Here is a 25,006-nt window from a genome sequence, read left to right on the forward strand (position 1 = left end):
TTTTTTATACCAAAATTTAAAAAAAATAGTTATCAGTCCACAAAAAGATATGGAAGACCTATAAATGCATATTACTAAGTAAAAGAAGCCAATCTGGAAAGGCTACATATTCTATGATTCCAACTATATGACACTCGACATCCAGGAGAAGGCAAATCTTACAGAGACAACAAAAAGATCAGTGGTTGCCAGGGGTTTGGGAAGAGGAAGGCAGGGATGAACGGGTGAAGCACAGGGCACTTTTTTAGGGCAGTGAAACTGTCTTGTGTGATGCTGTAATGATGGATACATGACGTCATGCATTTGTGGGAACCCATAGAAAGCACATCAAGAGTGAACCCTGGGGACTTCCCTGGTGGTCCAGTGGCTAAGACTCCATGCTCCCAATGCAGGGGGCCCAGGTTCGATCCCTCGTTGGGGAACTAGATCCCACATGCCGCAACTAAGAGTTCGCATGCCGCAACTAAAGATCCTGCATGCCGCAACGAAGATCCTGCAAGCGGCAGCGAAGATCCCACGTGCCGCAACCAAGACCCAGGACAGCCAAATAAAGAAATAAATTTTTTCTTTTAAAAAAAGAAAGACCAAGTTTGTTTAAAAACAAAAAAAAAATGGAAGAGCGAACCCTAATGTAGATTGTGGGCTTTAGTTACTGTAGCAACATTGGTTTAACTATAACAAACGCAACTCACCAATGCAAGATGGAGTGGGGAGGGGAATATGGGGACTCCTGGCCCTGTCTGCCTGGCCCTGCCTAGGTGCTTGGGATTCAGACAGAGCAGACAGTCCCTGCCGAGTGCTGGTGCCTGCAACCCAGAGGTGGTCACAGGTAACTCTGGGGAGGAACCTGGACCTGCTTGAGCCCAGAGGACAAGTGGAGCTTGTACTGGGAAGGGAAAGGCATTCAAGGGAGGAGGAAGAGTACGAGCAAAGATGTGGAGACAGGAGCTCGCTGACACGAGATGTGGAGGGAAGACGAGGTCATAAAGGGAGAGTGAATGGCAGGAGTGGGGGGCAGCAGGCAAGCACACAGCTGGACAAGGGAGGGGTCAGCCTGCAGAGGCCTCGAAAGCCAGGCCTTCCTTCACGGGCCTTCACGGGCAGGGTCCCAGGGTTCTCCTTCCAGCTGCAGTTTACTGAGCACTTGCTACGTGCCAGGTGGGCACCAGGCACAATCCAGTGGTCAGTTCTGAGGCACCGTCCACTCCACAGCCTCGGTCGGGAGGAGGCTGCTTAGAGACAGACAGCAATCAGACAGACAAGGCCAGTAAGGGACACAGGATGGAGACAGGCAGAAAGAACAGTGAGAGGCAGAGAGAGGATGGGGAAAGATGGAGGGTCAGAGAAGAACAGAGACACAGAAAGACAGAGAACAGAGACAACTATAGACACAGAAAAGACAGCAAGGGACAGTGAAAGAACCAGAGACTGAGAACAGAGACAGGGCAGCACAAGACAGACAGAAGATGGGTCAAGCAGTGAGCAACATTGGATCTCGACAGATGACAGGCAAGAGAGAAGGCCTCCTGGCAGCAAGGGCCACTCCCACCCCTGTGGAGACCAGACAGGCAGGGTTAGGACGCCAAATCCACCACTGATGTGCTCTGTGACCTGGGCAAACCCCCGAGCCCAGGGTGGGGTGAGGGTGATGGCAACACTTCTCACAGGTCGGAGGCACGGTCTTCGGACCTGGGCACCTCCCTAAAGGCAGCTGGGCCATCGAGTGCAGAATTCCAACAGGAGGTCCAGACCAGGCTTCAGACTGGGCACTGGGGGCTGCATTGGCGCTGGTGGGGCCTGCAGGGCCGGGCAGCAGGGGTGGCACTGGGGCTGCTGAGGCTCTGGGCTCACAGGCACACTCCCGGTGGAGTGGGGGCCCAGCTGGCCAAGCCCAGCCATCTGTGGGGCCAGCGCGCCCCCTAGCGGCCACCTGCTCCTCCCCTCGGCCGCAGGAGCTGGGAGGGGAGCCGGAAGGGGCTTCACTGGGCTGGGCCAGCCCCTCACCCTGCAGGGGCACCAGGAGGCCTGCAGGTAGAACTGCTCCAAGGCAGGACGGGAGTCATAACCAGGTGGCCAGGGAGGTTTTCCCCGTGGGGTTGGGGGGGAGCCCAGTGTGGAGACCAGGGAGGCTCTGATGAGAAGAATGTTGCCGCGCACTGGTCAAGAGGGGCTCGGGCTCTCTCCTGCTGAGGGTGGGCCCCTCACGGGCTCCCCCCACACTCTCAGAACAAACCCACGGGCACCTCCACCTGGACTGCAGTCACAGGGGCAGCCCCCCTCCTTCACCACTCCCCAAGGGCTTGCAGCTTTTGACGAACCCGTTCAGGATCCTGAGGCTCCCTTTACAGCAAAGGAAGGGGCAGTGGACACAGGACTGCGGTGATGCCCGGCACTCGCTGACATGTGACACCCTTCAAGGACAGCGTCCTCCCCCAGGATGCCGCACCCACATCAACAGTATCGTGAGGCCCTGAGTCCCCACAGGTAACCAGGTCTAGGAACTGGGATGGGAGCTGGGGGGCCTCCCCTGGGCACCACTCCAGCCAACCCACTTGGGAAATCTATGCTTCTCGTCCCTGCGCCTTTGGGCTCTGGGTGGAGAAGGCACAGAGTTTCCACCAGACTCAGACATGGCCTGCTCCACTAATCCCTCCCCCCAAGACACCAGCAGGCGAGGAGCTGAGTCGCCGTCCCAGGACACAATGGGGACAGGGTGCTCTGTGACTGGGTGGCTCTTCCTTCTCCACCCGCCCCACTTCGGGCCCAATTTTGATGGTAAATGGGGCTCAGACCCCTGGGGACGTGGGGCTGGACCCCAACAGCAGAGAAGCCCCCTGTAACCAGCAGGGGGGCAGTCCAGAGTTCAGGAGCCCAGCTGGGTGGTGGGGAGGGAGAGGATGAGACCAGCGGCCCAGGGTTCTCGGAAGGTTGCAGCCAGATCCTGGGAAAGCTGTCCCCAGGGATGGCACCCTGGGGACTGCCGTGGCTGCAGGGTTTGTGGTGAGGCCCTCCGTCCCTGGGTGCTGAGGGCTCGCAGCTGTCACCCCTCCTGGCACTGCTGCCCACAGCCATGCGCACGTCCAGTGACTGGTCAGCATGCGGACAGGGCCCAGCCCCCTTGCCTCAACAGGGACAGCTCCCGCGTAGCTCCACAAGGCGTCTGCAAGCAGTCCCTGGACCCAACGCCCTCGTCCCCCTCCTAGGTACCCCCAGCCCCATGCTCCGCCAGGCCTTCCCCTGGGAGTCACTTCTCCCTGCGCTGGCCCCCCTCCTGGAGGCTGACATGCTCCTTGCCATCACCCCACCCCCACACCGTGTCCTCCACCACGGTGACCGCTGCCCGCTGCCCTCAGAACAAAGCCCTCGCGTGGCCTCAGTCTCGGCCTCAGCTGGCCCCACCCTGCCCCCGGCCATACCCCTCACCTGGCTGCCTCTGAACACAGCAGGACCCCCGGGAGACAGGACCCCCGGGAGAGTGCCTGCCTCCTAATCGATCCCCCCGCAGCCTTGTCAAAGCCAGACTCAACCACACTGGGGGTTCCAACCACTCTGGGGGGTCTGGTTCATATCAGGCCCAGCTGGGCCGGGAGCTCTGGGGAGCGCCGGCACCTCTGGCTGCTCCACAGGAAACGACCCACGTCCAGCCCCCAGACACCTGCTCCCCAGACACCCTGCCTGGGGCTGGGCTGGGGGCCTGGAGCCGAGTGGACGCAGGGCGGAGGCCACAGGCTAGACTGGCCTCGTGGGTTGCAGCTCTCGAGTGAAGGGCCGTCTAGGCCACAGTACCTGCGGGCAGTGTGGGGTGCTGGCAGGCAGCCTGGGCGAGCTCTACAGAAGTTGCCTTCCTCCCCGTCCAGGGCCGTGGCCCAGGCAGGCTGATGTGTGGGCCCTCGCTGAGGCCAGTCCCTGCTCAGAACATTCACGGGGTGTGGAGACGGCACCTGTCTGCCCAGGGCTGCTCCATCACCATGGAAACCAAGGCCCCTTCCTGCTGCCCTCCTGTCAAGCTGCCCGCGGCCACCACGCGCTGCAGCTCTGACCCCCTCAGGCACCCACTGGAGCTGTGAGACAGAGGAAGAGCGGGGTCCTCCCTCAGGGGCTGGAGCTTTTCGCACACTTCCTCGCGGACTCACATGTGGGACGGGCAGCCCTGCTCTGTTCAACCTCCAGGCTCAGAGGGCTGACTGCGTACCCACGGACACATGTCTCCCCCCAAAGCCCAAGCTGGAGCCCAAGGCGTTCACATAACAGCCCCAGGGCCGCCTCCTCTGGAAAGCCGCTGGCTAAAATGTATCAACCACCTTAAGAATCTTCACAGCCTGCAGCCAGCAACACCCCTCATAGGAGTCTAGGTGGGGGTGGGCAAGCTCTAAGGCCCACGGGCCACATCCAGCCTGAGACCTGGTTCTACCAATGCAGTTTTACTGGGACACAGCTACGTCCCTCATTTGCGTACTGCCCATGGCTGCTGCTCTGCTACAAGGTGCACTGACAGAGACAGCCTGGCCTGCAAAACCCAAAGCAGCTACTATCTGGCCCTTCACAGAAAAAGTCTGCCCCTGCTCTAGGCTAAGAAACTCACAGAGAAGGCAGAGAAAAACCCTATATACAAATACATTCAAACGTTACAGCTTATAACACAGTGACATAAACTGAAAGTAATCCACGCTTCTGAGAGTAGGAGCTCCACTGAGAAAACTGTGAATCTATATGATTAAATATTTCCCATGACATTTATTAAATTTTTGATGAATTAGAGAAAATGTTTATTATGTGGAACAAAAAAAGTGCAGGATAGGACTTCCCTGGTGGCGCAGTGGTTGGGAATCCGCCTGCCTATGCAGGGGACATGGGTTAGAGCCCTGGTCCGGGAAGATCCCACATGCCGCGGAGCAACTAGGCTCGTGTGCCACGGCTGCCGAGCCTGCGCTCTGGAGCCCGCGAGCCACAACTACTGAGCCCAAGTGCCACAACTACTGAAGCTCGCATGCCTAGAGCCCGTGCCCCACAACGGGAGAGGCCACCGCAATGAGAAGCCCGCGCACCGCAACGAAGAGTAGCCCCCGCTCGCCGCAACTAGAGAAAGCCCACGTGCAGCAACGAAGACCCAACGCAGCCATAAATAAATAAATAAATTTATTAAAAAAAAAAAAAAGTGCAGGATAAACTAACATGGAGAGTATGATTCCTACACGTACAGAAGAAGCATAGAGAGAAAGACGTCAAAATGGTGACAGGCCCTGTCCCTGGGTGGAAGGGTTACAGGTGACTTTTTTTTTTTTTTTCTTCACTTTTTCACTGCTCTCCAAAATTTGTAAAACAAGCATAAACTACTATGCTTGGGTGATCAAAAGAAAACACCTCCCGTGACAATTCCCTTCCAGCTTCCTCCTCGCTCCCATCCTGTCTCATTCTGTCTCTCTCTCTCACTCACTCACACACACACACACATACACACACACACGCTGTGGAGACAGCACAGAGGGGGTTTCTCAGTGGAGGAGGAGGTCACAGCCCAAACACAGGACTCTGTCCAGGCTGGTCCCTCTGCCTGGGACACCTGTCCCCTCCTCAGTAAGGGTAGCCCCGACCTCACTGTCTCTGGGAAGCTGTGTCACCATCGTATGCCCGAGCAAGGGAACCATGTGACTGCCTTGCCCTCGAGCACGGCTCCTTAAGGACCTAAGGGGACAGTAGCCCCGTCTGATTTACCTCTGGACCCCCAGAGCTCAGGCCAATGTCTGGAGCCTACTGTTTAATAAACCAAACAGGGGGAAAAAGTGGATGAAGACCAGGAAATGGGGCTTCCAAGAAGGCAGAGAGAAGAGAAAGTGGGAAACAGGATCCTCCCGTGTATGCAGGCCCCACGTTTTCTCTTCAGAGGTGTCAACCCCACCCCAGCCAGCTCTGGTCCCCACCCCTCTGCGGCCACGCTTCCTGGAAGAGCCCTTGCAGGCTCCTTCCTCGCCTCCCACCTTCCTTCACATGTGGCTTCAGGCAGCAGACACCCTGCAAGCTCCTGAAGGTCTCACGACCCAAATCCACAGGTATGTGTCAGCCGCGTCTTCTCAGACCCCTCCCTGTGTTCCCTGGACGCCCTCTAGCCTGGGTCTCAGGGCTTCCTTCCTCCCACCAGGCGCTCCCCCGTCTCCTCGCAGGTTCTGGTCCTTCCTCAGGCTCCCTCTGCCTCTGCTCTCAACCATTCTCTCCCACTCAGGGCACTCTCGTCCCTCTGCAGGTGCCACATAAACACAGACGCCACCCAGGCCTCCACCTTCCACTCAGACCACTGCCCACAGCCAAGCGCACGGACTCAACTGACACCTCCGCCCAGACCTCCCCGGCACCTCCAACCTGGGGAGTGCCCAGTCTCGGTGGCAGGCCTCCTCCAGCCTGTAACCCAGGAGCCGGCCTCGGGACCCCCCACCCCTCACACACAGCCCACCACCAACCCCGCAGCTCTCTCTTCCCCTGCTCCCTCGTCCCCTCTGCAATTCTCTGTCCACACTGCAGCAGGGGAGCCTCAAAATGCAGATCTGCTCGCCTCACACCTCAGCCACCCACCTCTGGCTTTAAAAACACTCCAGTGCTTTCCCGTTGCTTCTGTAGTAACAAGCGCGACCCTGTGTACGCAGCTCTGCTCTCTGCCCCCAGCACGCTCCCCCTGCCCCGCACCATGAACCCTTCCCTTACAGCCCTTGCCGGAGGCCAAGCCTCCCCTGGCCTCTCCAACCACTCAAAGCACCTCATGTCCCTCTTTCACAGCCTGGGTCACAATTATCCTTTTATCTGTACAATCCCTGGACCCACATCGGCCACCCCCACTAGCACAGGACTCAGTGGGCACAGGAACTGGCATCACCGAGGACCCTGAGACCTTCTGAGTGGCCGGAGGGCCAGCACAGTGCCCAGCTTGTGGACGCTGCCTAACACGACCCTCACGGAGAGGCAGGCAGTTTGGACAAAGCAGCCAGGCAGCCAGGTGAGGCTGGCTGAGGGTGGTGTTGGGAGCCCCAGAGGTCCAGTGTGGGGCTTTCTTTAGTGGGGTGGGGGCTTCAAGAGACAGGTATGAGCCAGAGGCATGAGGACAAGGAAGGTGAACACCTATCCTGGCCTCGGTTTCCTGCTGCCCCACAAGTACTGCCGAGTCTGACAGGTACAGCCCAGGACACGGGCTCTGAGACACGACGGCCCTGGCAGAGCTGGGCATGCCTCAGGCCCCCCACAGGCACTTACTCGAGTCTCACCGCCCACCCTTACCTTACATGTCGTGCCCACCAGGGCTCCGTCCCGGCTCCAGGTGGCACCCTGCACCAGGTCCCCGTGGGCCGCCAGCTCTGCAGAGAAGCAGCCAAGGTCAGGAGGGGTCCAGGGTCCCCCCAACCCTGTCCCACGCAATGAGGGCATCAGGGAAGCGGGTGCAGGCAGGCCTGGCTTGGGGGTAATTCAGGGAAAGGGGCAGCAGCAGTGAGGGTGCTTCAGGCAGAGGAGCAAGGGCAGCAGCTCCTCCCAGATTGGGGGGGTGCTTTTGAGGGGGGGGTGCTTCCTTCAGCCCTGCCCTCCTCAGGCCACACTCCCACTCCCTTCCCAGGCTCCCTGCTCCTGGGCCACCCCGCTCTGCTCAGTCACCAACATCCCCCCAATCCCCGCAGACCACGGACGTGTCAAACACACACCCGCCCTGGGCCCCTACTCGGGCCATCCCCATTCCCTCCCCCCACAGCGTGACAGTTTTAAAATGTGTCCACAAATTCTTTGACACTCCTCATACTATAGACCGAATTGTGTCCCACACAAAAAGATGCTGAAGTCCTAACCCTCAGCACCTGTGAAGGTGACTTTATTTGGAAATAGGGTCTTTGCAGATGATCCACCGGGGAGAACTGAGATTATCAAGTTAAGCTGATATTGCTAGAATGGACCCTAATCCAGTATGAACGGTGTCCTTGTGAAAAGGGAAATCAGAGAGAAGATGCAAGCACAGAGAGAAGATGATGTGAACAGAGGGAAGATGGCCATCGACATGCCCCAAGAAACACCTGAAGCCACAGAAGCTGAGAAGGGGACCTGGAACAGATTCTCCCTTGCAGCTCAAAAGGAACCAACCCTGCCAACACTTTAATTTTGGACTTCTGGTCCCCAGAATTGTGAGACAATAAATTTGCTTGTGGTACTCCGTTACGACAGCCCTAGAAAACACGTCCTTTCAAAATGTAGGGCCCGATTCCCTTCTTCTTGAGTGTGAGCAGGACTCAGAAACTTGCTTCTAACGGAGAGCCTGTGCTTTCCAAAGCTGGGGCGTAAATGGCACCGTGGCCTCCTCCTTGCTGCCTCTCTTGGACTGTCCACCAGGGGAAGCAGCTGCCATGCAGTGAGGGCGCTCAAGCAGCCCACAGAGAGACCCATGGGGGAGAACCAAGGGCTCCTTCCCACAGCCGGCACTGTGTGAGTGAACCACTTAGGAAGCGGATCCCTCCACCCCAGTCCAGCCTTCAGGTGACGGCAGCCCCAGCTGACAGCTCAGCCCCAACCTCATGAGGAGCCCTGAGCCAGAACCACCCAGCTTAGCTGCTCCCAAATCCCTGACATTCAGAAACTGTGAGATGATAAATGTTACCAGCTGTTATAAGACTCCAGGTTTCAGGGTAATTCTTTCTGTAGCAATAAGAAACTACTATGACAAGGTCTACTCCCCCGAGGTTAATCCTGGCCCTGTCACCTGCTTGCACTGTGGCCTTGGTTAAGTTATTTAACCTCACCTGTAGCACGGGAACAGCAACACCCCCCCCCCACGTGAAGCCCTCAGCACAGCGCTGGGCACACGAGAAGGGCTTGAGAGATGCTAGTTACAGCTGGGGTGACTCTCTGATGACACACTGCCAGGTGGCCTGCACCAGGTTAGGGTGGTCTCCTCCACTGCACCAGCAGCACTTTGGGGACCAGGCCTGCACCTTGAATTTCATGCCCCTGTGGCACAAGACAGCTCCATGATGGGCGCTGACTCCTCAGTAACAGATGCTGTCAGGAGGGAGTCCCTCAGACACCCCGTTACACTGTCGGCCCTTGGTCCCAGCCCCAGAAGTGGGGGTATCACCATGGTGAGCCTCACCCACCCTGGACACTCTGCACAGCACTGTGGGGCAAGTCCATCCTTCAATTCTCTGAGCCTCATGTCTTTCTTTACCTTGAACCTGTCAAGGAGGACTCTGAAGAAAGGATTTGGTGATGCTGCCACAGAAAACACCTGGGTTCTGCTGTGGGTCACACTGCAGGGTCATAACCATTCAAATACTGAGGAATCTGACCCAAAGTTGTCACCATCTACAAGTGGTCTGAGTGTGTGCCCCCCAAATTCACATGTTGAAACCTAACTCCCACTGGGATGGAATCCAGAGGCAGGGCCTCTGGGAGGTGATAAGGTCATGAGGGTGGAGTCCCATGAAGGGTATTAGGTCTCTTATAAAAGAGGCCCCAGAGAGCTCCCTCACCCCTGCTGCCACGTGAGGACACAGCCAGAGGACGGCCATCTGTGAACCAGGAAGCAGGTCCTCACCAGACACTGAATCTGCTGGTGCCTTGATCTTAGACTTCCAGCCTCCAGAACTGTGAGAAATAAATGCCTGTTGTTTATAACCCACCCAGTCTGTGGGATTTTGTTATAGCAGCCCAAATGGACCAGGACAATATATACTGGGAAAATAAGAGAAGCAGCTCCGGGCGGGAGGGAATGTAGAAACAGCAAAATTCTCATCCCCTAGAAGAGAAATCAGTAGTTTGTTTTCAAAACTGAAATGTCACACAATTCAAGAAATAACAGTATAAGGAAGTTACTTAGACATATGGAGGAAAAAGCAGGAAAAACAGCTAAGTGAGATGAAAACATATGCCTGTGGGATTTAGGGAGGGATGGGGTGTTTGTAACAAGCCTTGTAAAATTATATGTAATATATACACACACGTATACAAACATACACATACACACACCCATATATATACATAAATACATATATACGTATATATATCAGGTACATGTGAAACTTTGATACGTGTCTTAAAAGTCATGTTACCAAAATCATAAACAAAGAAACAAAGTGCTGCCAGACGGGGCTGCCCAGGGAGGGACAGTGAGTGTGGCCCATACCTGTGAGGGGCTGCTGCTTGGCGGCATCCCAGACCTTCACGGTCCTGCCCGCCGCGCTCACCAGGACGCCATCTGCGGTGGGGTGGAACTGCAGCACCTCCACCTGGACGTCCTCGGGGCCCAGCACCAGCCCAGGCCCTGAGGGCAGCACCCCGCCGGGGGCAGGCAGTCGCCAGAGTTTCACCTGCAGGAAAGAGCGAGTCCGTGAGCTCAGGACTGGGTGGGGCCTCGCTGCCTCCAGCCAGCCTTGCCCCAGCTGCCCCCTACCCCAGGAGAAGGGAGGGGACAGGCTCAGGGTCACAAGGTGTGGTTAGGGGCCGAGGGGAAGATGTGGGAGTGGGGAGAGCCAAGCGCACTGCTCCCCCAGCACCACAGGCCTGCTGTCCTCAGGCAGCCGAGCAGCAGAATGCAGGTCATGTCCACAGCTCAGGGTAAGCGCACGGGAGCACACGGGAGATGGCGTGGGTTGAGGAACTTAGCAGGAGGGGCTGGACTGCAAACCAGCAGGGCCCTGGTGGCTCATAAGGCCTGGAATAGCTCTTCCAGCCGCTCCACTCACCGTTTTGTCGGCTGAGGCCGTGGCCAGGAGGAAGTCATCAAAGGGAGAGAAGTCCAAGTCCGTGACCAGGTCTGAGGGAGAGAAACAGCTGACACGGGCCAGACATGGGCCAGATGTGGGCCCGCCGGAATGTCCTGTTCCAGCCCACCGTGCCCTCTCCCAAGGCCGGAACCACGGCCCAGGGCCTCTGAGCTGACCCCTCTGCCTACACGGCAGCAGGCTGAAAGTCCTCGAGGGGAGGGCACCTCTGGAGACCGCAGGCCAATGCCACAGGCCCCTGCCTGCAACACACATCCCCAAGAGCCCTGCATCCCAGGGTGGTCAAGGGCCCATCACTGGGAGGTTGGCAGGATGAGGGGCAAGAAGCTCCTTGGATCACCAGGTACCTGCATTCGCCCAAAATCCAGAACCCAGCTCTGGTGAATGGATACAAGCGCCGGCCCTGACGGGATTCACATATAGGGCAGACTAGAGGCCACCCAGCCCTAACAGACCCTCATCACATCCACAGGGAGACACACACTTCTCTGCAAATGCAGCAAGAGGCGGGCCGTGAACTCAGGGGGGACCCCAAGGTCAGGGGTCAGGGGAGGCTTCCTGTAGGGGGCACAGTGGGCCCTGGAGAATATGGAGGGTGGCACAGGTTAGGACATCGGGTAGGCAGGGGGCTGGAGTGACATGCCTGACCTAGGAGTTCTCTGCCCCTTGACAAGCCAGGGCTGGCCCACCTACAGGAGTGCACCTGACCCAAGCCCAGGCAGCCAGCTTCTCTCCGAAGGGAGCTAAACCAGGAATGGGAGGCCTAGAGACAGGGTGCCTTAGGGACTGGCCTGGGTGGAGAGCAGCCAGCTGGGAGGGAGCTGTCAGCTCTCAAGCCAGGACCCTCTTAAGGCCTGTGTGTCCAGCTGCTCCTTCAGTTCTGGAAGCTCCCCAAGAGTCTCCCAAATCCCTTTTTGGCTTAAGCAAGCTGGAGTTAGTCTCAGTTCTTTGCAACCAAAGAACCTGAACTGCTCAGCTCCGGGGGGCCAGGAGGGGAGGTGGGGCACACGGAGTGAGCCAGAGCCCAGAGGAGAAGTGAGACTGGGGCTTTCGGGGGACAGAGACAAGGCCAGGGCTCAGGTGTGGGGGCAGTGGAGATGTGAGCAGGACGGCTAGGCCCAAGTCACCAGAGCAAGGAGCACAGTGACCATCCCTACTGCCAGCCTCCCCAGGGGGGCCAAGCAGGTACTTTCCTCCCAGGCCGGAGCCTGACCCTGGGCATCCTGCCAGAGGAGACAAGGAAGAGAGGGGCGGGGACTTCCCTGGTGGCGCAGTGGTTAAGAATCCACCTGCCAGTGCAGGGAACACAGGTTCGATCCCTGGTCTGGGAAGATCCCACGTGCCGCGGAGCAACTAAGCCTGTGCGGCACAACTACTGAAGCCCGCGTGCCTAGAGCCCGTGCTCTGCAACAAGAGAAGTCCCCACTCATCACAACTAGAGAAAAGCCCACATGCAGCAATGAAGACCCCACACAGCCAAAAATAATAAACAAAATTTTTAAAATTAAAAAAAAAAAAAACAAAAAAGGAAGAGAAGGGGCGCACGGGAAGAGGCACACCTTGGGACAGCCCTAACCTGGACTCCTGGCCACGGAAGCCCTGCCACCCCACCCTGCGGGCTCCTCACGGGACAGGGCAGGGCCCAGGCTGGGTGCAGATGCTGGCACCCCCAAGGGAATGAGCAGTGGTGATGTGGCCGATCTGAGTGCTCAGTTGTGCCGGCAGGCTTGTGGCCTTCATGTGTGTTTATCTCACCAAATCCTCACAACGACCCATCAGGATGGCACTGTGGTGTCATCCCCAACTGGAGGAAGAGGACACGAGGACAGAGAGGTTAACTAACCTGCCCATAGCTGCACAGCTAAGAAGGGGCAAGGCTGAGGGTCAGGCAGGCAGTCCAGCTTCAGAACCTACATCTTCAGCGCAACACATGGTGTTTCCCAACTCAGAGCAGGCCCCCAGCCACCACCCCCCAGCCCAGTCATTCAGCAACGCTCTCTAGATGCTTCCCAGCCTTCTGCTCCCCTGGACCAAAGGGCCGCTTGGCCCTGAGCCAAGGGGCAGAAGGTGCCCCTGAAGGCAGGGTGCCCCGAAGTCAGGGCAGCAGCGAGAACCCAGGCCACCACAGTTCCGCCCCCCGACCAGCACCTAAGAGGGCAGACCGGTGCCTGGTGCCCAGACAGCAGGTTCTGAGGAGCTGGAGCTCAGCTACCCCCAGAGCAGCTTTCTGGCAAGGCTGCTCCTGCAGGGAAAGGCTCTGGATAGCTGGAGCCACAGTGAGGCTACGATCTGCCAACACAAGCCTGGTTCCCCAGTAACAGGGGGCCCACCACCTTGCAGACAACACCAACTTTTGGCCACTTCCCCATGAGAAAAAAGCATCAAGAAGCAAACAGCATGGTGCCTAAAAACACCTGGGTTCCGATTCTGGCTTACCAGCAGCAATGCCAACACTGCTAAATTCTTTATCTCTTTGAGCCTCAGTTTTCTTAGCTGAAAAACTGGTTATTTAAAAACCTACTTCGGGGCTTCCCTGGTGGCGCAGTGGTTAAGAATCCGCCTGCCAATGCAGGGGACACGGGTTCGAGCCCTGGTCCGGGAAGATCCCACATGCCGCGGAGCAACTAAGCCCCTGCACCACAAGTACTGAGCCTGAGCTCTAGAGCCTGTGAGCCACAACCACTGAGCCCGCGTGCCACAACTCCTGACGCCCGCACGCCTAGAGCCTGTGCTCTGCAACAAGAGAAGCCACCACAATGAGAAGTCCTCACACCACAACGAAGAGTAGCTCCCGCTCACCACAACTAGAGAAAGCCCGTGCACAGCAACGAAGACCCAACGCAGCCAAAAAAAAAAAAAAAAAAAGAGGTATGAGAATGGATGAGAAAGCAGACTTCATCTACGCGCTACAACATTAGATGGATCGCAAAAACATCATTCCAAAAGTAACAGACCAGATTCGAAAGACTATGTATAGTGTGAATCCATTTATGTGAGACGTCCAGAAAAGGCCAGTCTGTAGAGCAGAAACCAGCAAACGTTTTCTGTGAAGGTTGGGATAGGAAACGTTTTAGGCTTCGAGGGACAAACAGTCTCTGTCTCCTTAACTCTGCAGTTGTTGGAAAAAGCAGCCACAGACGGTAAGTCAATGAAGAGGCGTGGCTGTGTTCCAATAAAACTATTTACAAAGACAGGCAGCAGGCCAGATCTGGCCACACAGTAGCTTGCAGCCCCTGCGGCAGAGGCAGAAAGATCAACGGATGCCTGAGGCTGCAGTGCCCAAGGTAGAAACACATTAACTGCCAAGGGGCACAAGGGGTCTTTCTGGAATAATGGAAATGTTCTAAAACTGGATGGTGGGATATGCAACCCTGAAACTTTAATAAAAGTCATCGAATCCTTCACTTAAAACAAGTAATGTTTATAGTATGTAAATGATACCTCGATAAAGTTGTTTCAAATTTTAAAAAAGGATTAGGTGAGAAAACGCAGATACACGCTTAGCACCCGGGGAGCTCTCCATCAGTCTTCACTACTGTCATTTTATTAACCACCACCATCTTCATCAGGACCGCTACACTGAGCTGCACACCCAGACCAGGGACGAAGGATCAGCCCCCTTCCCTCACCCAAGGCTGCCCAACAGGCAGCCAGGAGCGCAGTCCAGAGGGTCTGGGCCCATGGCCACTGCAGCTGGACAGGGAAAGGGGAGGCAGCTGGGCCAGCGCTGCTGTAGCCCAAGGAGAGCAAACTGTTCCCTCAAAGCAGGCGGGCTGCCAGATGGACTGCTGGGTGCCCCGAGAAGCAGCTGTAGTGGTGGACAAAAGCTCCCTTTGTGAGGGCCCATCTCCAGCCCTGCAGCCCAACCAGCCCCCTCCTTGGACTGCCCTGAGCAGCCTGGCTGGAGAGGATGGCTGGTGGTGAGAGGTGATCTGCTGGGCTCCAGGTGAGCACACAGGGCTAAGAACCACATAGGGTTGAGTCTTCTGCAGTGATGGGGAGCCAGCATCAGCCTGGAGCCTGGCACTGGCCGGTGCATATCCCCCTCCTTCCAGTCTGACCACCTGGAGCACCCAGCTTCCCTCCTCTCTGCCCAGGCCGGAATTCTCAACCACGAACCAGCCTTCCAATCCGGACCCCGTCTGTCAGAAGGCACAGTGAGGAGAACAGGAAGGACCCAGCCAGCCACAGGGCTGTGGGACCAGGTGAGTATGAATCCTTGGCCCCAGGGAGGGAGGGGCAAGTTCCAGGCTTCCTGGGTCCAGTCCCCACTCACCTGAATGGCAGCCCAGGTGGGTCACATGTCTCTTGTCCTCTCCCTGGCCTTCCAGAGGCACGATGCCCAGCACGCCTGTCAAACAAACACGGGGACTCTGACTTCAGGCCTACTAGGGATCTGTTACCCAGGACTCCCAGAGCACACAAGACCCAAAAGCTCAGCCTTGGACCTTCCCAGAGCCTCCACCAACTGTAAGGCCACACCCTTTGGGACAGAGTGATTGGCAGAGGTTTCGGTTCCTGCCCCACACAAGAGCCTTCCGTGACATCGACTGCGCAAAGACACTAGAGTAAAAGGTTGTCTCTTTAAGGCACTGTGGGTCATAAGCAGTCAGCTTGGGGCTACCAGCTGCCACCTTCCCAGCTTTACCTGAGAAAGAAGCCCTCACCCAAGGGCAGCAGAGCTGAGGAACAGGTAGAGAGGTCAGGATACAGTGAGATACAGCTCTGGCCTGAAGCCTCTGGAATTCTTAGTTCTATAAACCAAAAGGTATCCATTTCTTGCTTAAGTCAATTTGAGGTCTGAGTTATCACTGACAACCAAAAGACTCTCAACCAACACAGGGAGCTTTTGCGTTCGTATTGACCCCAGCTGCTCCCAGACGAGGAGTGGATTGCATATGAGGATAGCTGGAAACAAAGGCGACAGCCCCCTCCCCACCCTCCAGGCCAAGCTCTTGAAGACCAAGCCAACATGTTTATACAAAGTGTGCTGGCAATGCCCGAAGCAAAGTCAATCTGCCTACTGCACATTGACCAGTTTGCAGGGGTCTAAGGCCTTCATGGTGCTGACCTCTGAGCCCTGAGAGGCCCCTCCAAGCCTCTGGCCCCACCCTACCTAGGATGACAATGTCTGAATCCCCACAACCATGTTCACCTCTCTACCTGGACGGTCAGAGTTGAATGCAATTAAGCTGCAGCTGGCTTTGATATGGTTCCCACATGAGGGGACAGTTCCTGCTCGAATGTCACTGATCCAGGTCTGAAAATAAAGAACAAAAAACGTGTTGGCCAGGGCTCTGCCTAAAGCAAGGGATAGGGCATACGGCATAATCCAGGGAAATCTACCTTAAAGCTGCACCATTAGAGATTCATTCCTTAGGATCAAACCGTGTCCCCACTCACACAGTCCCTTAGAAAATGTAAAATGTCCTTGAAATGATAACCTGTCATTAAGGGGTTGATTTTGCTTATTAAATAAGTTCTCTAATAAGGGGGAGGAAGCTGTCAGAAGGAAGCTCAGGCTGAACAAAGTCAAGAGGCTAACTGGGCAGTGTGTGTGTTGGCAGGGGGTGGAGGGGTTTGATTCTGTTGAAAGGGAGAGAAGCAGAGAAAGGAGAAGTAAGCACCTAAGGTAGAAGACAGACTTGACTTCCTCAGCTGCATTGCTGAAGGCCTCCACCAAGTACGGGGTCTCTTCCAAGCCCCAGGTGAAAACACTCAAGCTCAGAGAGGGGAAAATAAAGGCCTTTCCACGAAGTCCCATAGTCAGGTGAACGATGCACCCCCATAAAAAGGCAATAAGGTTAACACCCCCACACGTGGAGGTGCAGAGGAACACTTTTTCTAAAACGGAGGTCGGCGAGGTCCCAATGTTTCCTGTTGGTTTCAGCACCTCGCAGCATCCCTGCCGCCTGACAATCGAGCACCCACATTTCCCAGCCCACCCACTCACAGTGTCCCGGAAACCACCCCCACCATCCAAGTTTCTAGTTCAATGTTCACCTGCCACGGGTAGAACATTATCATCTTGCATTATTCTCCCCTCCTGATTCATGTTTACTGTACAAATATAGTGACAGGAAATATCTTTGAAAAGAACCCATCACCTGTTCTCCCATCTCCCTAACATATAAACCGTTTTAAGCTCTCCCTGTAATCCCTAATTCCATGCCTGTCTGTTTACCTTGTTGGACTGAGGTCCACCCAGAAACAAGCCCCAGAGCTCCTCAAGTACACTCCAGACCCCTCCAAGCATTATTGCACTCAAGAGCAATGGTCTTAAAGAAAATGTGAGAACCTCTCCACCACCAGCCCCCCACACCCGCTTCAACCTTTCGATTGCTCCCCACTGCACTCAGAGTAAAACCGAACTTCTTCCTGTGGCCCTCGGGCTCTGCAGGCCCACTCTGGACTCATCTGACACCATGCTTCCCTATCACTGCCCTCCATCCACCCTGGCCCACTTTCCTTCTTCCACCAGGCTCTTTCTCACCCCATTCTTCCTATGGCTGGCTGTTCTCACCCTTCCTGCCTTAGCTTAAATGTCACCTCCTCCCAGCAGCCTTCCCAGACTACCCTACTGAGGTTAACCCCACCTCTAGATCCATCTGCATCTTCATCTTCATCCCGGCCCCTAATGTGTGTTCTTCAGTGCACTTATTAAAACCTGCATTGCCCTTGCATGCCTGTCTGCTTTCTGGCTGTCTCCCTCAAGAGACTAAGCACCAGAGAGGAAGGAAAATGCTGTCATGTTCACCGCTGTGGTTCCAGCAGCTGGACACAGCACATGAGACATGCCCAGGAAATATGGTCCAGAGGATAAAAACCGGGTTTTTGCTCCAGGCTGCCCTCATGTGAGACGGTCCCTGATGGGGTCACCAGAGGTCAGTTCCTAGGCTTCATTATTGGAAGACACTCACAAGCCTTCCAAATAATGTTTCGCTGCAGACCAAGGATGGCATCATCTCTGAAGCACACCCCTCATCAGGCCTGCTGCCCTTCCAGGGGACCGAGGTGCCCCCCCCACCACCTGGTTCAGCTCTTCCTCTGGGCTCCACCTGCTCGGGCTTCCCAGGCCCCACCCAGCCTTTGGCAGCATCACCCCGAATAGGGGAAGAGCTCACGCCAGCCGCGAGAGGAAGCGCCGGCGGAAACCCGAGGGAGGGGCGCGCTTCTGGCCGAGGAGCTCCCCCTCTCCAGCTGACACACCCGGACTCGCCAAGACCAGGGCAGAGAGGGGCATGTCTCTCACACCCCAGCCCCGGGCAGGGACGATCGGGGAGGCAGGGAGGAGGAGCCGCCCGGCTCGGAGCGAGGCCGACCGGAAGCCGGGAAGGCAGGCAGCCTCGCAGGCTTCAGGCCTTGGCCCCACTGGGCTGGCTGCGCCGCCTCGGTGGTCCCGGTGAGAGGCGGCCAGGCCAGCGGACCGCAGGGCTCATCGAGAAGCCAGAGAGTGTCCAGGGAGCGCCAGGCTCTGACCGCCGCGCGGCGACGGACGGCCCGGACGACGGGCCCGGGCCTGAAGGGGGCGCGCCTGGGCAGGCGGGCTCGGGTGGCGGGGGGTCCCCGCGCTGGGCCAGAGAAGGGGGAGGGGTGGCCGCTGGGCAAGGGGCGACGGCAGCCGGGCTCACCTCGCGGCGGGGCGGCCGAGCTTCCGTATGCCGGAACTTGGACACCTTGAAGCGGTTCATGGCGGCGGGGACCGCGGCGGGCGCAGCTTCGAGGACCCGGGCGTCGGCTCTCAGGTGCACCGCGAGCAGCCGCGACTCCCGCCTCCTCCCGCCCCACCCACGGACCGCCGCGCGCGGCCGCGCCCCTACGCGCCTCAGGCCAATCGCAGCCCGCTCCGGTCCACCGAGCCACTCCCCCAGCCCCTCTCCCTCCGCGCGCACGCCGCGGGCCCCGCCCCCCGGCGGCCAATCGCTGCTCGGCATCCCCTGGAGGCCCCGCCCCGATGCCGGAGGCCTGGCCGCGCGGGTCCGGAGGTCACGTGCGGCGCGCTGTCCGCCCCCGGTCCCGCCGAGCGTGCGGGACTAGGGGCAACAGCTGTGATTTTGTGGCTAGGGATTTGCCTCGGGAGACTTTCCGGTGTGCGGGGCACGCCCTTCCCCGGGAGGAGGGAAACCAGAAGTGAACTAGCTCCACTTAGGAGACTGGGAACGCTCTCAGGGAGAGACGGGCCGCTGGCACGGGTCACACAGATAGTGGCAGCGGAGGGGAGCCCAGGTCTGATGCAAATCCCTGTTCGTGGGACCTACTCTATAGGCTCCGCATCCCACCCACCCTGCTTAGGTCATGTGGGCTCGGTAGGAGGGGGGATGGAGACTTCAGCGTCCCCTTATAAGGACGAGTCAGGCCTTGGGCGCGGTAGGGCAAAACTCCTCGAAGGAAATCAATCAATTACAGATAAGCTGAAAGGGCAGTAGATAAGGGCCATGGAGAATCTCTTAAACAGCAAATTTGCCCAACCGGCGCTGCTTGGTTAGTCCCCGGACAAACCTGGGGCGATGCATTCCACAAGCCTTTCTCTTCGCTTTGAAAATTGACTCCGTGATTCCAGAATATGCTTTCTGCTTGAGAACAGACATAACACCTGCTCAGGCGTGTCTGGAAAGGGGACTTTGATCTGAGGAATGCGACGTCCCGCTGCTGTGAAAATTCGCCTTCCGCAGCCTGCTGCAGACAAGAGCCTCAACTTAAGCAGGCTGCCCAGAGGGTAACTCTGAAAGCTTAGTCTGACGATGGGCACGAATGGACTCCAAAATGCAAGTTCTTTTTTTCAGTTCTCACAGGTAAAATGTGACCACTCAGGGGCCCTCACTGAGTTAAGCGCGCCTTTGATCTCCATAAACTAAAGATAGACTGTCAGTAGGGTAGACTGAGGCCTGGAATTTGGAATTCCAAGCAGTCTGGCAGCCACTGGAGTTCAGCTTTCCCATGGCACATACTCTTCAGACTCTGGAATTCCAGCAGCTTTGGAAAAGGCACCATCAGTACAGTCTTGAGTTCGTGTGGTGTTCAGTTACTGCAGGTGTCGCTTATGCTTTTTTTTTTTTAATTGTGGCAAAAAACATATAAAATCTAACATTTTTACCTGTACAGTTCAGGAGTGTTAAAGACATTCACAGTGTTGTGCAACAGATATCCAGAACTTTTTCAAGCAAAGCTGGAACTATAGCCATTAAACAACAGCTCCCCATTTCCCCTTCTCCCCAACCCATAGTAATCATCATTCTGCTTCCTGTTTCTATGAATTTGACTACTTTAGATACCAAATATAAGTGAAATCATGCACCATTTGTCCTTTTGTGACTGGCTTATTTCATTGTAATGTCCTCAAGGCTCATCCCTGCCGTAGCATGTGACAGAATTTCCACCCTTCTTAAGACTGTATAATATTCTGTTGCATGTATTTACCACATTTTGTTTATTCATTTGTCCATCAATGGTTACTTGGGTTCACCCACCTCTTGGCTATTATGAGTAATGCTTCTAAGAACATGGCTGTGCAAATATCTCTTCGGGACTCTGCTTTCAATACTTTTGGATATATACCCAGAAGTGGGATTGTTGGAGCATATGATAGTTCTATTTTAAATTTTCTGAGGGATCTCCATACCAGATATTGTTTTTAGAATTACAGTTACTAAAAGTTAGGGTTTTAAAAAAATATTTATTTATTTATTTGGGTTGCAGTGGGTCTTAGTTGCGGCATGAGGGATTTTTAGTTGCGGTGTGTGGACTTCTTAGTTGCAGCATTTGTGCAGGATCTACTTCCCTGACCAAGGATCGAACCCAGGCCCCCTCTGTTGGGAGCACAGAGTCTTACCCACTGGACCACCAGGGAAGTCCTACTAAAAGTTTATTACCATCCTTTAGTTACTGTTGGTTGCTTGGTTAATTCTACAGTATGCAGTAACCCCTATTTGCATCAACTGTATTTGACTTATAACTTCCAGTACGGGGACATTCAGACGTTATGTATTGTGGTTCAAATATAAATCAACTGTAGACCTAAAACTGTAAAATTCTTAGAAGAAAATATGGGGCAAAAGCTTCACAACAACCTTTCCCCTGGCTGGCAGCTTGGAGGCTGCACGATGCCTGGAGTTACTGTAAAAGATGTGAACCAGCAGGAGTTCGTCAGAGCTCTGGCAGCCTTCCTCAAAAAGTCCGGGAAACTGAAAGTCCCTGAATGGGTGGACACTGTCAAGCTGGCCAAGCATAGAGAGCTCGCTCCCTACAATGAGAACTGTTTCTACACACAAGCTGCTTCCACAACACGGCACCTGTACCTCCAGGGCGGCGCTGGGGTTGGTTCCATGACCAAGATCTATGAGGGGTGTCAGAGACATGGTGTCATGCCCAGCCACTTCAGCAGAGGCTCCAAGAGCGTGGCCCATCGGGTCCTCCAAGCCCTGGAGGGGCTGAAAATGGTGGAAAAGGACCAAGATGGGGGCTGCAAACTAACACCTCACAGACAGAGAGATCTGGACGGAATTGCTGGACAGGTGGCAGCTGCCAACAAGAAGCATTAGAACAAATGATGCTGGGTTAATAAATTGCCTCATTTGTAAAAAAAAAAAAAAAAAGAAAGAAAGAAAAAGCTTCACAACATTGGATTTGGCAATGAATTTTTGGATATGACACCAAAGGTACAGGCAAAAAAAGAAAAAATAGACAAATTGGACTTCATAAGAATTTTTTAAATTTGTGCATCAAAAGACACTGTCGGGGGCTTCCCTGGTGGTGCAGTGGTTAAGAATCCGCCTGCCAATGCAAGGGACACGGGTTTGAGCCCTGGTCCGGGAAGATCCCACATGCCGCGGAGCAACTAAGCCCGTGCTCCACAACTACTGAGCCTGTGCTCTAGAGCCCGTGAGCCACCAACTACTGAAGCCCGCACGCCTAGAGCCTGTGCTCCACAACAAGAGAAGCCACCGCAATGAGAAGCCTGCGCACCGCAATGAAGAGTATCTTCCGCTCACCGCAACTAGAGAAAGCCCGCGCGCAGCAATGAAGACCCAACGCAGCCAAAAATAAATAAGATAAAAAAAAAAGAAATAAAGACAATCGGGAATTCTGTGGCAGTCCAGTGGCTGGGACTCTTCACTTTCCCTGCTGAGAGCCAGGGTTCGATCCCTGGTCGGGGAACTAAGATCCCACAAGCCTCATGGCGCAGCCAAAAAAAAAAAAGGAAAGAAAATATGCAAGATGCAGATTTCATCAGGCATAGATGAAACTTGAGAACAAAAAGATAAATACTGTACGATTCCATTTATGAGGTACTTAGAGTACTCAAAATCATAGAGATGGAAAGTAGAATGGTGGTTGCCAGGGGCTGGGGGAGGAGGAAGTAGGGAGTTTAATGGGTATAGAGTTTCAGTTTTACAGGATGAAAAGAGTTTGGAGATGGATGGTGGTGATGGTTGCACAAAATTATACATATATTTAAAACCACTGAACTGTGCCCTTAAAATAGTTAAGATGTTAAATTTTATTATGTGCATTTTCCCACAATAAAAAAAATATATAAATCAACTATACACCTACTGCAAAAGTTCATTGTAAACCTCCCAGATTTGCTTGATGTCACTTCACTGTTATCCCTGAATTACTTGTGTTTTTTTTAATGTACCATTATGTCAGATGGGCCTAAATCGGCACAGTCAGAAAGCGAGAAAGCCTTTAACCCCCAGAGGTAACAAATGGATATGCCATGGGCTAAATCTGGTCTACAAATATGTTTTAGTGGTTCACATGGTGTTTTAAAAATTGGGAAGCTTCAAAAAAGTTTGGATTTCAGATCTCTTGAAAAACTGAAAGATCTGGCAACACTAGGTCCACATCCCTACGTGGCTAAAATGCGCTGGAGCTCACAGCAACTGCCACTTTTAAAACATGTTTTCCTCACTCACCACAGTCCCACCAGCCCCTGTGGTCTTTTGTTTGTTTGTTTGTTTTTTAAATACTACTGTTGGTTTTTAAAATTATTTATTTATTTATTTGGCTGCATAGGGTCTTAGTTGAGGCACATGGGATCTTCATTGCAGCATGCAAGATCTCCATTCTGGCATGTGGGATCTTTAGTTGATTACTTTTGGCTGCGCTGGATCTTCGTTGCTGCCCGCGGGTTTTCTCTAGTTGCAGCAAGCTGGGGCTACTCTCGATTGGGGTGCACGGGCTTCTCACTGTCGTGGCTTCTCTAGTTGCAGAGCACAGGCTCTAGGCACCCGGGCTTCAGTAGTTGTGGCTCGCGGGCCCTAGAGCACAGGCTCAGTAGCTGTGGCACACGGGCTTAGTTGTTCCGCGGCATGTGGGATCTTCCTGAACCAGGGCTCAAACCTGCGTCCCCCGCATTGGCAGGTGGATTCTTAACCACTATGCCACCAGGGAAGTCCCAGCCCCTGTGGTCTTATGCACAGCCACTCCACTCTTGTGCTTCACCTGTCTGGTCCTGGCACCTGGGTTTGTGATCCCCTGACCTTCTCTCCCAGGAGAGAAAGAGGCCATGCCCCTGGCTGTGCTGGGTCATGTGACTGTTGCCACAAACTGGGGGCTGGTGGAAGCAGAGTAGAAGAATATCAACTTTTCCATTGCCATAGTGATGAACCTGAGCGCCACAGCAGGGGAGACGGAAGGGCCAGAGTGACATCATCAAGGCCCAGAGAATGACCATCTCAAGTGTTCCCAGGTCCATTCTGGCTGAGTGATCACTGGAGAATAATTTTAGTAGAGTCCAGAGCTCTAAGGCTGCTGCAGACATGAGCAGAATAAGTTACTTCATGGATTGCAAAGTTGAACTGACAGCCTCCAAGATTCCTTCCAGCCCCTCAAGCCTATGAATTGACAGCTTTGTCTCTTTGCACTCCTAGAAACCCCATTTCACTGTCTGTTTATAAGGACACAGGAAGACACCTCTCTACCTTAAAAGGCAGCCTATCAAAACGTGGATCAAATTTCAATAGGGCGGATGTCTGGTTAGCTTGGTGCCTGGCAGGATGATTTCAATTTCACAGGTCCTATTTCCAAGAGTAATTAATAATGAACAAGAATTTGGGAGTCCATTGTAGTGAGGTCCTCATTCTAGAAAACTCAAAACACTTCGTGTAACCAAAGGAAGAGACATCAGCAGAAAGAAAAGGGACGAGCAAGAAGAAAGCAAAAAAAAAAAACCACACAAAAGCATTAAAGAGCCTTAGGATGCATCTTTATTTTCAGCTGTGATGCCAAAGAGAGGAAGTTTCTGACATGGTGTTCCCTTAATCTTCTGTAAAGTCAGTTGTTTCCATAAATTAGAATTTTTGCAAGAGAGGGAGGCATGAGGCCAGCTTCAGTGCCAATAACAAATTATTTAGATCTAGTTTTCTGCCCCTGAAATGGTTGTCTATTAAAATACACAAAGGCACATGTAGTTATTTCAGCACAGGAAGCGAACAATTAAGCAACAAAGTACATTTCAAAAATGGAGAAAAACATGACAGTGCACCTTGTATTATTATTTTGTTGTTTATGGAGGTGTAACCATGTAGTCTTGGGGCTCTGAAGTTTTACTACATCTAGTGATTTGTTCTGATTTTTTTTTACAATAACTTGCAAACTATTTATATATATATCTTTGGCCATGCTGCGCGGCATGTAGGATCTTAGTTCCCCCAACCAGGGATCTAACCCGTGCCCCCTGCAATGGAAGCACGGGGTCTTAACCACTGGACTGCCAGGGAAGTCCCCAAAATATTTTAACAGAAACACAAAATTTAACTTTTGTGGTGATAATTCACAACTAAAGGACATTTCCATAGAAAAGACTGTCATTTACTAAGGTGATGTTTTTCACTTTGGAGTCTACTGGTCACCAGGAGATCCACAGCTTTATTCTCAGCATCTGTGGTTCTTTTTTTCCTTTAGGAGTTCCTTTCATTTCTCAGGTTTGTGAAACATTGCTTAAGGTTAAGCCTAGTTTGGGCAGAAGAGTATTTAGCTGGGAGCTGAAACCACTTGTGGTTTTTTTAAAGGGCCTTTTAGGAAATCATTAGCATGAAAGTCCTGTTGGGAATACCCAGGTGAGCCAGGCAAGGATATAGTTCATCTTCTACTGCAGGGAACTGCACCCACTGCAGAGGTCATGCCTGGGAACATCTGGGTCCCACATTCCACACTCCCTCGGAATTGTCCCATACTCCCTTGGGGAGGAAAGGAAATGCTACAACTAGAGAAATTGTGACCTTGCTTGTATTGCCTCTGAAGGCTTAGGCCCTTCTGCCCTC

The 25,006-nt window shown here is 54.2% G+C and overlaps 2 protein-coding genes across 2 annotated transcripts in view; one reads left to right on the forward strand and one right to left on the reverse strand.

Annotated features, from left to right (window-relative positions):
* Nucleotides 1-18,516, reverse strand: part of CORO7 (coronin 7) — a 58,100-nt gene extending 39,584 nt beyond the window's left edge. Inside the window, exons 1-6 of the mRNA XM_036827615.1 lie at nucleotides 18,371-18,516; nucleotides 15,903-15,999; nucleotides 15,016-15,090; nucleotides 10,701-10,771; nucleotides 10,142-10,325; nucleotides 7,261-7,337 (exon numbers count right to left, since the gene is read on the reverse strand). Of these exons, the coding sequence (XP_036683510.1) occupies nucleotides 7,261-7,337; nucleotides 10,142-10,325; nucleotides 10,701-10,771; nucleotides 15,016-15,090; nucleotides 15,903-15,999; nucleotides 18,371-18,430 (564 nt within the window). The 5' untranslated portion in view covers nucleotides 18,431-18,516. The remainder of the gene's footprint in view (nucleotides 1-7,260; nucleotides 7,338-10,141; nucleotides 10,326-10,700; nucleotides 10,772-15,015; nucleotides 15,091-15,902; nucleotides 16,000-18,370) is intronic.
* A 2,303-nt stretch (nucleotides 18,517-20,819) lies between these two features.
* LOC118881695 (40S ribosomal protein S19-like) lies at nucleotides 20,820-21,331 on the forward strand. The gene has a single exon (XM_036826834.1). It carries the CDS (start codon nucleotides 20,840-20,842, stop codon nucleotides 21,275-21,277), a length of 438 nt encoding a protein of 145 aa, XP_036682729.1. The 5' UTR covers nucleotides 20,820-20,839; the 3' UTR covers nucleotides 21,278-21,331.
* Nucleotides 21,332-25,006: the final 3,675 nt, after the last annotated feature.

This window comes from Balaenoptera musculus, chromosome 15, assembly GCF_009873245.2.
Source record: "Balaenoptera musculus isolate JJ_BM4_2016_0621 chromosome 15, mBalMus1.pri.v3, whole genome shotgun sequence".
Lineage (NCBI taxonomy): Eukaryota > Metazoa > Chordata > Mammalia > Artiodactyla > Balaenopteridae > Balaenoptera > Balaenoptera musculus.

Excerpts from the sequence above, each read along its gene's own strand:
- LOC118881695 (XM_036826834.1), top strand. The coding sequence starts at position 20,840 with ATGCCTGGAGTTACTGTAAAAGATGTGAACCAGCAGGAGTTCGTCAGA.